The 13,693-nt window shown below is 39.2% G+C and overlaps 3 protein-coding genes across 3 annotated transcripts in view; 1 reads left to right on the forward strand and 2 right to left on the reverse strand.

The window, feature by feature from the left end:
* Positions 1 to 4,887: 4,887 nt before the first annotated feature.
* On the reverse strand, positions 4,888 to 5,337 carry LOC144630944 (uncharacterized). The gene has a single exon (XM_078489300.1). It carries the CDS (start codon positions 5,335 to 5,337, stop codon positions 4,888 to 4,890), a length of 450 nt encoding a protein of 149 aa, XP_078345426.1.
* A 1,541-nt stretch (positions 5,338 to 6,878) lies between these two features.
* On the reverse strand, positions 6,879 to 13,605 carry LOC144630946 (furin-like). Its single transcript, XM_078489301.1, has 5 exons — positions 13,499 to 13,605; positions 12,305 to 12,544; positions 11,168 to 11,460; positions 10,501 to 10,635; positions 6,879 to 9,115 (listed from the first exon to the last, which is right to left on the reverse strand). The coding sequence occupies exons 1-5, from the start codon at positions 13,603 to 13,605 to the stop codon at positions 8,559 to 8,561; spliced, it is 1,332 nt and encodes a 443-aa protein (XP_078345427.1). The 3' UTR covers positions 6,879 to 8,558.
* A 21-nt stretch (positions 13,606 to 13,626) lies between these two features.
* The window catches only part of LOC144630947 (leucine-rich repeat-containing protein 47-like), a 5,650-nt gene continuing 5,583 nt past the window's right edge, over positions 13,627 to 13,693 (forward strand). The window contains exon 1 of the mRNA XM_078489302.1: positions 13,627 to 13,638. Within this exon, the coding sequence (XP_078345428.1) occupies positions 13,627 to 13,638 (12 nt within the window). The remainder of the gene's footprint in view (positions 13,639 to 13,693) is intronic.

A 13,693-nucleotide genomic window follows, 5' to 3' on the forward strand; every position in this document is an offset into this window, starting at 1 on the left:
TTTGCCCACAGGAAATATTTAAAATACATGCAGGTGCCGTCAGTTGTAGCGTAGAAAATAAGACGTTAAACTATGTTCTGACAAGACCTATCAGACCCAATTTAAAGGAGAAGATTAAGAAAGTTTCCACCTTAGTTTCACTTTAAACTTGTCTCGTATTTAAATTTAAATTTAAAATTTAAAATAAACGGTCGTGATGACGCCTAGAATATAAATAAATACCAGGTCACAAATAGTCGCCTAATAAAACAATCACTCTATTTCTGTTGCGGCGCTCGTGGTCCCCCGTACAATGCAGCATTTTTTTTTACTTTTCTACCCATGCCCAACAGGTTATGGCAAGGTCTTTAGTAGTTGTAGGTTATATATTCAAACGTAAGTCTGAATGACTTTAGCTTCAGGGACATACTGTAATGTTCTTTTTGTCACAGTAAATGACATAGCACAACCCATTCGCAGTACGTACAAACAGCTCTCTTTCGGGATGAATACATTCTATAGATCAAAGCTTTGGTTTGTTTGCTGTTCTCTCGTCTACCTCTGCCGCTTTTTCTAACCGCCCTAAGCGATATTAGTTTTTAATTCTGCGTAAACTGAAACTGTTTGAGCATTTCGGTTTCCAGTTACAGCAAGCGAGTTCAAATCACCAGGAAATGCATAAAAAAGGAGGGAACTACAATCTTTCCCACTTAAATAAAAAAGTAATGAAACACGTCTGTGCTGCCCAGTCAGCGCCTTCATTTGCAATTCAAGTCGCCTCACAGAATTCAACAGGAAGAGCCGGCATGGCATCTTTTTCGAACCTTACTCAAGGACCAAAACTTGTTGTTGTTTTCTCACGAATCGAGCTCCTAACTGGGCAGCACATAAGGGTTTAAAGTACCGCAGTGTCTCGCAAGATTGCAGCTCTCGCACCCTCTTTCGAATCATGTTTGGTGTGTAATAGAAACCTTGTGTAGGCTTTCTCGCGGCCAGAAAGCAATGATCGCACAAATTTATCACTTCCCTTTCGTCTTAAGGAGACTTTTTTGTGAGGGAAAGGGTTGGTGGTTGGCAGGGGCCAGGGGGGTGGGCTGGGGTAGAGGCAGGTATAACCAAGCCTTCCAATAATTTATGACTAAGAAGCCAGGGTCTTACTTGGTTGGTGGTATGGCTCACTTTAAGTCTCCAATCCTCCGAAGTAATAACATTTGGTACGCTTGCCTCAAAGCACTTCAATAGTGCTGGGAGATTCAGAGCATTGTCTTTGATCGTTATTGACCTATATCCGTCCGGCAAAGATGCAGAGCAAACGAAGAGAGGAAAAAACATTGAAATTGATATTAATGGCCCAAATACATCACTTCCTTTATTTAAATACAGGGAAATACCTGCGAGTAAAAGCCTACTTTTTCCCAGGTTAGCCTAAACGGGTTCTTATATAAATGGTAGTAACACAAATTATTTTAGCCTATTCATGTTCTTAATAAGTTCGTATTTTCTAAAGAAAACTTACCTTAATGCTTATAGAACTTTAAGTGATATTCGGCCTATTCCTTGTATAAAATTTGCACACCACATAAGTGCTTATGTAAAAAGCACTAGTCTTTTGGAATATGACATTATATATATGCACAGTCATGCTTTGTCCAAACTTCCCAAAACATTTTTAATAAATTTTAGAAAATGACAGCTTGTCTCCTAATTCAGTAAAGCCAAATAGGTTCTTATACAAATGGGGTCTAATTTCCAAATTCTAGCCTAACAGGTTCTTAACTTGGGTTCTTACCCGCGGGTTTTTACTGTATATATATTTTAATCGCGAAAAACAGGACTTATCTCGTGTCCTCCCAATCCGATTCTTAAAATATACTTAAAAGAACCTTGTTATTGCTACTGAATGTAAAAATAGAAATTTTGCAGTTTCTTTGAAAAAGAGAAAGCCCAAAATTAATGAGACAGTTAGATTCAAACAACGAGAAAGCCATCAGAAGGGTTCTATCACACGCCAAACATGATGCCAAAGATGATGCGAGAAATGATGCGAGAGCTTTCATTCAATCGCCAGATACTGAATGAGTGATGTACTGGTACTCATTTATACGCAAGAAATTGACTGCCAAGAGCCGTGGTTCCGGATGGTGTTTAAAGTTCAAACAAAATACACTCAAGTACACAAAATTGTTTCATCAATGTTTGGTAAACAGTTGTGAAAAGTTGTTCATGCTTTCTCACTACTGGGATGCGATTCTGCAAACTTTGACATTGATAATGGAAAGCAAAATACTTGAAAACTCATACGTATTAACGCAGGCTTATCAAGAAATCTTAGGATGGTTGGAGAAAGCAGCAGGGTAGACCCGAGAACGGAGTTTGCTGGAGGAACTTCTGCCTGAATCTCTTCCCAAGCAAGGCTGACTAACTTGTACTATGGATGAGTCAAGTTGTGTCAAACTTGAGAAACAAAATAGCAAGTCTCTTCAACAAACGTCATTCAATCTTCCACTTAGGTTCTTGAATTAGTAAGATACATCAAAATTATTTTCCTTTAGTCAGGTAGCCCTTAGCTGAGTTTGTTTTACAAGGTAAGAGTGTAATTGAGCAACCCAATGAAGGGCCGAAAGCCACAGTTGACAGTCACTTTCTGCAAAATAACTTTTTAAGACTTATTCTGAAATATCTTGTCAACTTTTGCAGTGTTTTTTTTCTTGATGTCTTTCGTTGGTTTTTCACGACGTATGGCAGCATTATATCTTTTTTTTTTACATATCCTCAACATTACATCATAAATGTCACTATTTCAGACACGAAGTCAGAAAATAATGTAAAATAATGCAACATTCATCCCAGAATGATAATGGCTGGCTACAATCTACTCATTCTGTATTGGAGCCTAAAATTAGTCAGGAACGTCGTGATTGCAACGAAGAAATATGTCGAAAAGCTGAAATAGGCTTAACCTACATGTCACTTAACAGGGTCCCAGGCAAACGCTCGGCACATCAAAACATTCACAGGGAAAATTGCTATAATGAACATTTCTGTATCAAAAAGTAGATCTTTTTTTAAAGTTTCAGAAAAAATCTCGAGGCTAAGTCTTACATCTTTCAGTTTTAAACGTTCGAGGGCTGAGGGAATAGAGCAGACATGGCAGGATTTTTAAAAAACGTAACAGTCTTGGATATCATTTTTTCTGTCGTTTCTTGAAAGCTATCTTCAAGGAAATGTATGTTTGTGCATGGAAGTTTACAAGCAGCTGCATCGCAAATTTTTTGTCAAGCCAGTGCAATCTCGGACACCACTGTTGAGACACTTGGCCAACTTACAACAGTTCTTTTTTTACCCTCCACCACCCTCCCTCATTTGTTCATTACTTATGTGGTGTTGTGAAAACAAAAAGAAATGAATAAAAAACCTTTAAAACCGACTAATGCAGTTCGAACGCGCTCTTGAGTAGAGACATTTGAAAGAACAAAATGTGACTACTTGTTACTTGGAATTTGTAACATTCTTGATGTCATTACGTCGGTATATAACTAACCAAATGGAGAACAAGTTATAATAAAATCTTAGAATATTTTTAAGCACCAATTGCGATCTCTAACTTTATTTTCTACTGTAACCGATTGACAACACCTGTTTTTAGATATTTTCTGTTAGGAAAAATGTTATCAAATGTTGTTTTTTCTAACCAAGTTTATTATCACTGTTCGTTTTCTTTTTAACACCAAAGCGAGGCTTCAGTTAAAAGGCGCCACTTTTACGGCTTTCACCAAATTTTTAACGTCAGCAAGTGATGAATTTTAAAAATACTGCCTTTTTTTTAGTAAGGAAAGAGCAAATTGAAAGAATAAATGTTTTGTAGGTGAACGTAAGCGAAAAGTTTCTGTTCCTATGTAACAGAGAATGAGAATGCTGTGACACGTCACACAAAACGAGGACAAATATCATGTGATTTCTTTGCAAGCCGTGGTGCTTTCCACAAAATCGACTTTCATAGAGTCCTATCAGTTATCTGGATAACATTTGTTTTCTTATCGAATAAGTTTCTATGAATAAATTGAGTGGCAATGTCAGCCTCGTTCTCATGTGAGACCTTTTTTAACCTGTACCGACTGACAAAAACATAGCTATAACTCAAAACGTATACCACAATTTGAAACCACAAACTACCTAGCGTGAAAGAGAAGGTTTTAATCTATTGAAATACGTTGTCAAACCTTTTCAGTACTCTTGAAGTGCAAAACATCATTTCTGTGCTCCTAGCTCCCGGACTAACATTGGATGGGGGGAGGGGGTATTTTAGCAGACAGTCATGAAATTTAAAAACTAGTGGTTAATTTGCCATAATTACAGCAGAGCGAAGTCAATGTGTCAACTACTTTTGTCAAAGATTGTAGGCTTAAGGGTTTCTGTCAGGTCATTGTAGAAATCCACCATGCGAGTGCTAGCCCAACCCACATGTCTGGAAATGTCTTCCTTTCTAACTCCCAAGAGGGGGAAGGGTCAGGATAGTAAATCTCCCTCCTCCCTACTTTTTTGCACCATTTCTCCCTCCTCCCTACTTTTTTGTTCCAATTTCTCCCTCCTCCCTAATTTTTGTAGCCAAAATTTCTCCCTCCTCCCTAATTTTTTTGGCCATTTCTCCCTCCTCCCTATTCTGTACCTTCCCCCCTCTCCCAACAATTATCACAGCGACGGACTGCAAAGACATTCTGAGCATCCCCTCTTAGGGTTTTCCCAAAGCCCTGCCTAAATAAAATCCCTGATTTGTCGGGAATAAAGAGAACCTCTTTAAGCATTATCCTTCCAAGATCCGATGATCGGTCCCCCGCGAGAAAAACCAAAGTGAAAAAACACAAATCTCTACTAAAAGTGTAAAGGTTGATAGGCAGGATATGTGGAGTACTAACTTGCGCAAGGATATATATACACAGCTAATTTTTCTAACTTATCGAGGAATATCGGGATGGCTTTCTTAGGGCGAGATCTAGCCTTAGCCTGTTCCTCCTTGATAGATTTGAGGTACTGCTTAATGGATGGGTGGGAAACTGGGTTCCCAATCCCAAGCATATCGTCCCATTCGCCACCGAGCTTTGCATTAACGAAGATCGTCAGGAGTTTTCTGATCATACTGATCATACTGTCCACGGTGCCAGCGGCTAACCGTGTAGGGCAAGGGCAAGGTGTCTTATCGCTGTTTCTTTTTGAGCAGTGCATCTGGTGGACCTTAGTTTTCCCTGCTCTGTCCTTCCAGGCAAGAAATTTCAAAATATCTCCAGGGGTGGCTGACTGCAAGGTCTTGGGTGTAGGCAAAGATGCCAACACAGATAAAAGTACTTTTATCTGTGTCGGCATCTTTGCCTACACCCAAGACCTTGCGCGGTGAAGAACAGACTTTTGTTTCTCATCGGGCTTACTAGATTTGTTCTTTGCCAGCTCCGACAGCCGGCTATTAATGCTATCCAGATCAATAGCAAAAGGATCCACAGGCTTAGCTGATACCATCTCTTTCCTGAAGCCGCATCTAGAAGCGGAGCCGCAGGAACTTGAGCCATGAAAATTGAAGACGAACGGGCGATGAAAGTAGAAACAAAATCTCCTAACAAGGGCGAGCCCTAAACTTTACTGGAACTGCAATTTCATTTCTGAAATATTAATTCGTAAATTCAGAAAGATATCTGAGTTTGAAGGATGTAACTGTGTGCTGAAAAACTAGACTTGCTCCAAATCGACCTCTTTAAGCGAGAGTTTCAAGGACAAAAAAAACATTGGGAATCCTAGTCATGACTAGGATGCTGTGGATCCACTGTTTTTATCCGAAAATTTCGACATCTTCGTGTAGTTAAAAAACGCAGAATTTTGTGAAGTCGTGCTACTTTTTAGCGCTGAAATGCAAATGATTGTACCACGATTTTCAACCTACGTGGGAGTTGCAAATGAGGTAAAACAAAGAACGACCAAATCAACAAACAACCTCGAAACAACAGAGCAGGAATAATAGCTTCGACCAGCACGGGAAAAATTACAATTTCAGTATTGAGTAATAGTTTTATTTTATAACAAACACCACATGTTGACAACAAGAACCTTTCCGGAGACATTTTCGCTGATTTAAAGACACAACTAAGAAAACTTCTTTTACTTCTAAAAAAGGAACCGACCTCTCCCACTGGCCCCATGTTGTTGTTATTGCTTTGCTAAGTTCAGAATGAGAGGAACTGCTCATGCGCTTTAGAGGAATCCGCTGACTACCGCCCCGCTGATTGCTTTGCAAGTTGTGAGAACATCGCTCAGATTTCCGCTTATAAGAGAATGTATGGGAAGTTGCTCTCTCCTCCCCCCCCCCCCCCCCCTTGCTATAAATCATTACGCATTATTCAAGCATAGGTGAAGTTTTTCCTGGACGATTGATTAAACTGCTCGACGCGAGGAAAAAAAAAATGAAGTAAATTTTAATTACTGTAGTGAAATCAATAAGCAATAAGGGGCCATTCGCACTTGTGGACACGTTTGGTAACAATTCGTAGATTTCATCGTAAATGTGTCAATTGTTGCAAAACACAAGTGCGAACTAGGGTTTTCCGATTAAAAGGGAACGGAAAGGCTTTTTCCGCCTATTATAGCTAATTAGATGCAAAGTGCCGTTTGTTTCAATTTGCACAATGCAATTTCAGTTGTTATTCATTGGCTGCGGTCACATAAAGTTTAACGGTAGTTAGTCTCAAGTTACGTGACGTCATACCTAACTATAGCGTAGCTGACTAAAGTTAGTGCTTTCGGTCGTCTCTGGGGTCACACCAATGCAGTAAACTATAGTTAGTTCTGATTAGCTTTTGGATAATTTCGAATTTAAATTAGTTCATGACAGCCCTTGTTGTTGATCTGTAAATTAAGTGACAGGTCAGAACATATTAAATAACGATGAATTTTATTCATTCTTTGACTAATAAACTATCACATAATCCACGTTTTACAGACAGGGATCTCTCTGTCAGATTAATAAAATTCAATGGCTAAATAATTTATTATAATCACATTATTAATAATAAATGTTAATATTTAATAGTTTTCTTTGTAAACACCAGTGCCAAAATGATTGGCCTTGGCACTCAGACGTTTTTGTTAAATTAAATGCAAAGAATACAAACATTGGCAACTTTACTTTTTTAAAGTGAAAGAGACCAAATCTGAAACATGTCTAAACAGATGATGAGGTTCTAAATCCTCTTTCCCTTTTTACATAACGCAATATAATATTATTTCAGAAAAGGCGAGCGAAACAACAACAAAAAACAAAGTTGATCTCTTAGCATTATAAGGAAAATCGTAGACCAATTGTTATGACGACAACAACAACTTTTAGCTTAAGGTTAAGCCCCCCCCCCGGGGGGGGTTGTTTATGTCTTTTAAAACCATTTGGGGGAGGGGGGACTTCATTGAGAGGAGGGTATTTTAATCATATATCAGTTAGGGTACAATGTTTTAGTGCCGTTTGGTGACACATTTTCACGAAATAGCAACAGTAATAAGTGAATGTGGTGGCCCTGTTCGCAGGCTATCATAAAATTGCCTAATTTTCCTTGTTCATAAATTGTCATGATTAACCACTGAGGGAAGGGGGGCTTATTAACAAATTGAACTCTTAGAAGGGGGAGGGATTATTTGAGAGGGGGGCTCAATACAGAATTTACGGTAAATTAATTTCTCTTGGCCTGAATTAGAACTAACTTTGCCTTTGTCTGTTTGTTTTTCTCTGAACATAACTTTGTGCACTTCTGGTTTAAACGGGATAACAAAGCGCCTTAAAGGAACTGTGTCACGGCTGAGCTAAGCTAAATACTCGCTATGAAACTTAATGTTTGCCAAGAAGTTACCTCCATGGATTAAAATAACAAAACCATAGCTTCATTGCAACCAAATGTGTCTCCCGGGTGTTATAATTTAAAGTTACAAGCAAACAAGATTAACTTTGAAAACCGTTCAGCCCAACAATATTTCAAAAACCCATATCGCAATCCGTTTCAATCTTCGTCACTTTTGGCCATCTGTACCTTCTTTTGTATTTGGTGTGTTATTGAAATGTTCCTTCACTGTTTTAAGAGGTTATTCACCGAATTTGATGGTCATTTCCCATCCATTAATTTAACTAAAATTCGTGACACAGTCCCTTTAATTCTCCAATGAACTGATTCTGTAAAGAAAACCACATCTCCGTACATGCTCTTAAATAAGTCATCGTCACCATGTTTGAAGAATATTTACATTACTGTACTTAAGTTATATCATATATTTCGACAACTTATATATTAGTGTTCCTTTTTCTAACAACATCATTTTAAAGTCACAGTTGACCATTACTAACGTAATAATCCTTTGTTTTAATCAACGGGAGTATACAAACCGCCAAGTTTGGGGCCTTTAACCGTTCTCTAGCGAGCCTTATATGAAACGTGACATACGTGGGTCGTCACCCTACCTCTCCGAGAACCCCGCCCCCTCCCACCGGCGGGTCTTTGCTACTCTCTCGTAGGGACCGTGTAATTAGCTTAGTTTCACATTTTTTTCCTATCTCTGGTCTAAACCATGTCTCCACAAATGTTAGTTTCTGGTGACGTTTTAAACGAATCAACGAACACAACCTTGGAGCGTAACTCGCATCTCGTATCTTCTTTTTGTCCTCTTTCTTTCTGTTTTTCCTCTTCTTCTTCGCTTTCCTTCGGCCATGTTTCGCCCTCTTTATTTCCTCCCTGCTTATCTTCTTTTTCTTCTTCTTTCTGCCTCACTAGCCGGCGATACAAACGCCACAAATAATCAACAGCAGCAACATCAGCAATAACCAAAACAACGAGAAGCAGGAATAACCCAACTATGAGCAAGGATCCTAACCAAAACCACAAACCGATCGAAATCGCCACAATAACAATAACAAACAGCAATACGCCAATTACATATTTGTATTTGCGCAATACGGGAACTACATTTTTGCGCAATACGGGAACTACATGTTTGCGCAACAATTTCCACCAGTACCACTGAATGATTAATATCGCCACAATAACACTACCAAAAACAATACCAAACAGCAATACTGCAACTTTGAACAAGTATTTCAGCCAGCTGGGTGGTCCGGGAACTAGAAATATTAAAATAAAATACAACACAACGTGATCAGTAAAAAACTAGTGAGGCCACAGGCTACCCAAGCGTAAGCGGTGAGTCAGTTACGATCATATTGCGTAATAACAGTAACGGCGAAAATGTAAAAGTTTGCATGGGAATATTTAGTAAATGTTAAAGAGGAAACAAGAATACTCTAAAAATCTTTATAAAAATACCTATCCTAACTTCCATGGTGTATTGCTTGTTGTTGGTGTATTGCTTGTTACATTAAGAGACTTCTAGTTATTACGCACAATATTTACCATGGAAATAGCATCGATCCTCTAAAGGACTTACTAGTGAAACCCGAGTCTACTTATAACTTTAGAAAATCCTTAAATGTTGAGGTTGATAGACCAAGAACAGAAGTGGGAAGATCTTCTTTTAAACATCGTGCTGCACTATCTTGGAATCTCCTTCCCGATGACATCAAGTCTTGCTCTAACCTTGATTCTTTCAAGAAAAAACTTAAGGCAAATAAGAGTCTCTTAAAATCTATCAGTTTCACTAAAGCGTCCTGCAGCGTTTCTAACAAATCTCTGGACTTCATATATTTTTAATTTATTCATTTATTTATCTTTTTACTGTATATTGTTATTAATTCATCTATTTTACCTATCATTATTTATTCAGATATTGTAAATAAATTTTGGATCATGTATTATATAGGATCTTATTGTAATTTATTATTTTAGATAGTGCAGGTCCACATCAGGACTCAACGTCTTGCCAATTATTTTGTAACCTGCTTTATCAAATAAACCATGTATGTATGTATGTATGTATGTATGTCTGTGCATTAACTTTACTGATTTACGGTGAATTTTAGCGAGTTACCGCTCCTATGGTTTTTCCACTTCCAAATAGACGGACAAGGCCTCACCGCCCCGCCCCCCTCTCCCCCGGGGAAGGGGGAAGGGGTACTCAAAAATATTTTATACTGGGAGGCTCCGCCCGAGGTCCAAACCCTTACACTTTCATATACCACTTCTGAAAACAAAGGTAACCCATAAGTGCTATTACCAATATGGCCGTCGCTCAGATTCGTGAATTTGTTATGGTTTATATGACAAAGTAACTTTTTAGCAGCCTAGCCTATCCTAGAAGCTCGTCTACTTTGCCTTAGTAGAAGGACCTCTCTCTCTTCGAGCAAGAATGACTTCTGAGATTCGACCTGAAGAATTCCATACTGATGACGAAGTACTAAAGATCTCTGATTGGTTGTTTCTCGGTTATGAATTTTCACGCGCGAGAAATAACCAATCAGAGCAGAATGAATTAAGCGCACGACTTTGCAAAATCTACCTCTAACTCGTTAGTTAGACATAAACGCTTTTAGAGGAAAAAATATTTGCTTACCGGGTTTGGTCGTGGGAGGCTGCTTCGTTGTAGTAACCGTCCTTGTTGGCTGACTTGAGGGGGCTTTCGGGATTGTTAAATTGTGGGAGACATTTGTCGTTCCATACAAAATCAGTGACCAGCTATAAAGTGTACCTAGAACGCAGAAAACACATTTCCGTTTGAACACAAGATGAAAGAGAAAGAGGAGAAATCTGACTGGCGTATTGCATCGGAAGGCAAGTGCAACAACCATAAGTTGATAAAGGTAAATTAACTACCTTAGCGACCTAGGAAAGCCGGCGTATAAGGTAAAGTCTTCATTAAATCCTAGTGGCCCATCGGGCCGATTCCTCTTTTTGTAACATGAAGCATCTGGGAATATTGCTACTCCCCCTGGACGGGATGTCCATCGCAGGTTAATTCCCAGCATTCTGTCAGGCTATTTAACGGTTCCCCTGTACCCACTTACACTCCCCTTGCCCAAGAACACAATAGTGACCCAAGTCGAGTGCAATAACCATTAGGCCATTACAACTCCACCCCACAGTTTCGAATGTACATGTATATAGTTGTTGAATGTCTTTTGGCCTGCTGGAGAAAACTAGACGAAATAACTGTGGTGATGATATTAAATCCCGCAGTATCGCTAAATGTTTTTTAAAAAAGTTTCAGATAAAGAAGTTACCTGTACTTGGGTATCTTTTGTCCAAATCTGCAATTTGAAGCTCCCATTCTCCTTCAGGACTTTCTCCCCAGTTAAACAGGGTTGTCATAACCCAGTCTGTCAGGTTTTTGACTCCCCGGAGGTTGTCAAAAACGCGCCTTCGAGTCATTGGAGATTTTGTGCCAGTCGGCGCCTTCAGCTGCAGAGACAGGTCCCCTCGACGAGAGAAATCAAGATCTACTTTGATCTGAACGTGTTCCAGGAATTTTATCGGACAATTCCTAAACCTTATTGAAACTGTACTTGGGATTGGCCTGAAAATAAAAAAGCAATTTATCCTGACAACAGCCTGAAAAATTCAACTGTCCACTTTTATCTTGGAAATGACTTCATAAAAATGACCTCATCCACAAGATTTTAGAATGGATCGCAGCTTAGACCAGCTTACATAGTAGCTTACATGTCCTTAGTTGTGGTCATGTAAGCTACAGTGAATTATGCATGAGTAAGACAACCTGGCGTATTCTGCGTCTCTGTTTCAGCAAGGGTCGTGTTGGTTTACATGCTGGGTGGTTTGGATAAAAAAATGCTGTGTCAGGACAGCCAAACAGTATTTGCTTGTAGAAGAAGTCGCCAAAGAAGGGATGAGTTGTGTTAAGGTGACAAAATAAATGGAAAGAAATAAACTTAGGGCGCTTTCCATTTGTCAGAACTGGCCGGCCAGACCGGTATATTCGAGAACAGAATTCTATTGATAGTCAGATTTGTCCTGTCAAATCAGTCAATGCATAAATATTATACAATGTTATGGTGGATTTGTGGGAAAATCTCGTGTCAAGGGCCCAATTCACATTCAAAACCACCGGACCGGCCAGCCTGACTTCTGATCCAAATGGAAAGCGCCCTCAAATAGAAACTTAATTATCCAGTGTCCCTTTAGATAGAAACATTAACCGTGTTATAAATAATAAAAATAGGAAAAAAAATTAGTAATGCTAACAGTTAGACTGCGAGCTCGAGGGTCTGATTACCAGTGGCATTACCAAAGCACCAAAAAGCCTTAATTAGCTTGGACACATAAAACAACAACAACCAACAACACACGGCAGGGGCGCTGTCATCTACAATAAAGATTTTTGTTTTAATTTTCAATCTTACTTGTTTTTATCGTCGCCTTTAATCTCACATCTCAGCTGCGGAGACACTGTCTTCCAATTCTTTGCCAGACTCACCATCTTGCCAGCATCCATGAGCCCAAAGCCGTAAAACTTGCTGACATACAAACCAGCTTTGTTTTGAACCCAGTCGCCTTTCTTGAGCGGGACTTCTGCCACCCCTGGCGCGTGTCTTGAGCTGTAAACTATGATATGTTGAACGTCACGCCATGTTAAGTCAGGGCTGAAAGAGAAGTTAAACCCAGTTAGGGTTTGCTGAGGACAAGATACGACGACCGAAAAGCTCTGATAAAGCTAGACCACCTGTCAGTAACAGAGTGGTCCTGCAATGACTGCTAAAAACAAACACGATCGAACCACATCTGGTTAGCCCTTTGAAGTCATCTGAAAATTTCCCAAGAAAGCTATACATCCTAAAATTTAATCAGTGAATCATATCCTCGTATTTTTTACAATATATTAATGTCAAAATGTGATTTAAATTTTACGGAAATTATGACATATAAGAATCCATTTTTTATACAACATGTATTTCACGTTCTATTTGCACTCTCAGAGGTATGAAGGTAAGAAACAAGCTCGGTCTCCTTACTTTAGCCCTAGAAATACTTGCCTTTTCAATTGTAATTAAGATTATTTCTGGTCTGTAGCTAAGGAGGAAGTCGAAATTTTCAAGTTGAATTTTTACACAGAGAGGCCTACTCTGGCACCCAAAATCGCCCAAAGTTGCCCAAAGTCGCCTAAAGTCGCTTAAAGTCGCCTAAAGTCACCCTAAGTCGCTCTAAGTTGTTTTATAGATAGTATAGATATTTTCTGTAACAATGCTTAATGGTGTACCATGATGATTCCCATGTACATGTATACCACAACTGTACTTAGGTCAGTCACCTAAAATTGCCTAAAAGGTCACCTAAAATTGCCTAAAGTCGCTCAAAATCGCCCAAAGTCGCCCAAAATCGCCTTAAATCGCCCATAATTTTTGACAAAATAAGCTAAAATCGCCTAAAGTCGCCCAAAGTTACGGCGACTTTGGGTCCCAGAGTAGCCCTACAGAGAAATGAAGAATCCTACTCTCTCTTGTGAAGCAAACTACAAGTCATAAGTCCACCATAATGGGATAGGGATGTCTGTTTGGTCTGGCCCTCCCCTCCTATTAATTTAGTTAAACAAGACTTACTTTGCTTGCAGGGTCAGTGCAATCAGACCTGATGCCATGGCTGTAGCCGCTGACGTGGCTCCAAAATCATCAACGCATCCTGTCTTGTTATCAATGGTTATCTGCATATAGAAATAGAAAATAGAAATATGTTTATAGTGGTCATGCACTTAGCTTCATATCTCAACGAGATAGCTAGTTTACAGGCATGCCACT

This window comes from Oculina patagonica, chromosome 11 (assembly GCF_052425735.1).
Source record: "Oculina patagonica isolate OP01 chromosome 11, crgOcupat, whole genome shotgun sequence".
Classification (NCBI taxonomy): Eukaryota; Metazoa; Cnidaria; class Anthozoa; order Scleractinia; family Oculinidae; genus Oculina; species Oculina patagonica.

Bases quoted from the DNA above. Each gene is read 5' to 3' on its own strand.
- LOC144630944 (XM_078489300.1), bottom strand. From the start codon at position 5,337: ATGCCGACACAGATAAAAGTACTTTTATCTGTGTTGGCATCTTTGCCT.
- LOC144630946 (XM_078489301.1), bottom strand. From the start codon at position 13,605: ATGCAGATAACCATTGATAACAAGACAGGATGCGTTGATGATTTTGGA. The intron at 12,545-13,498 runs GTAAGTCTTGTT...CTTCTCTTTCAG, and splicing joins GCACTGACCCTGCAAGCAAA to CCCTGACTTAACATGGCGTG. The intron at 9,116-10,500 runs GTAAGCAAATAT...TAATATTTCTAG, and splicing joins GCCTCCCACGACCAAACCCG to TTCCCGGACCACCCAGCTGG.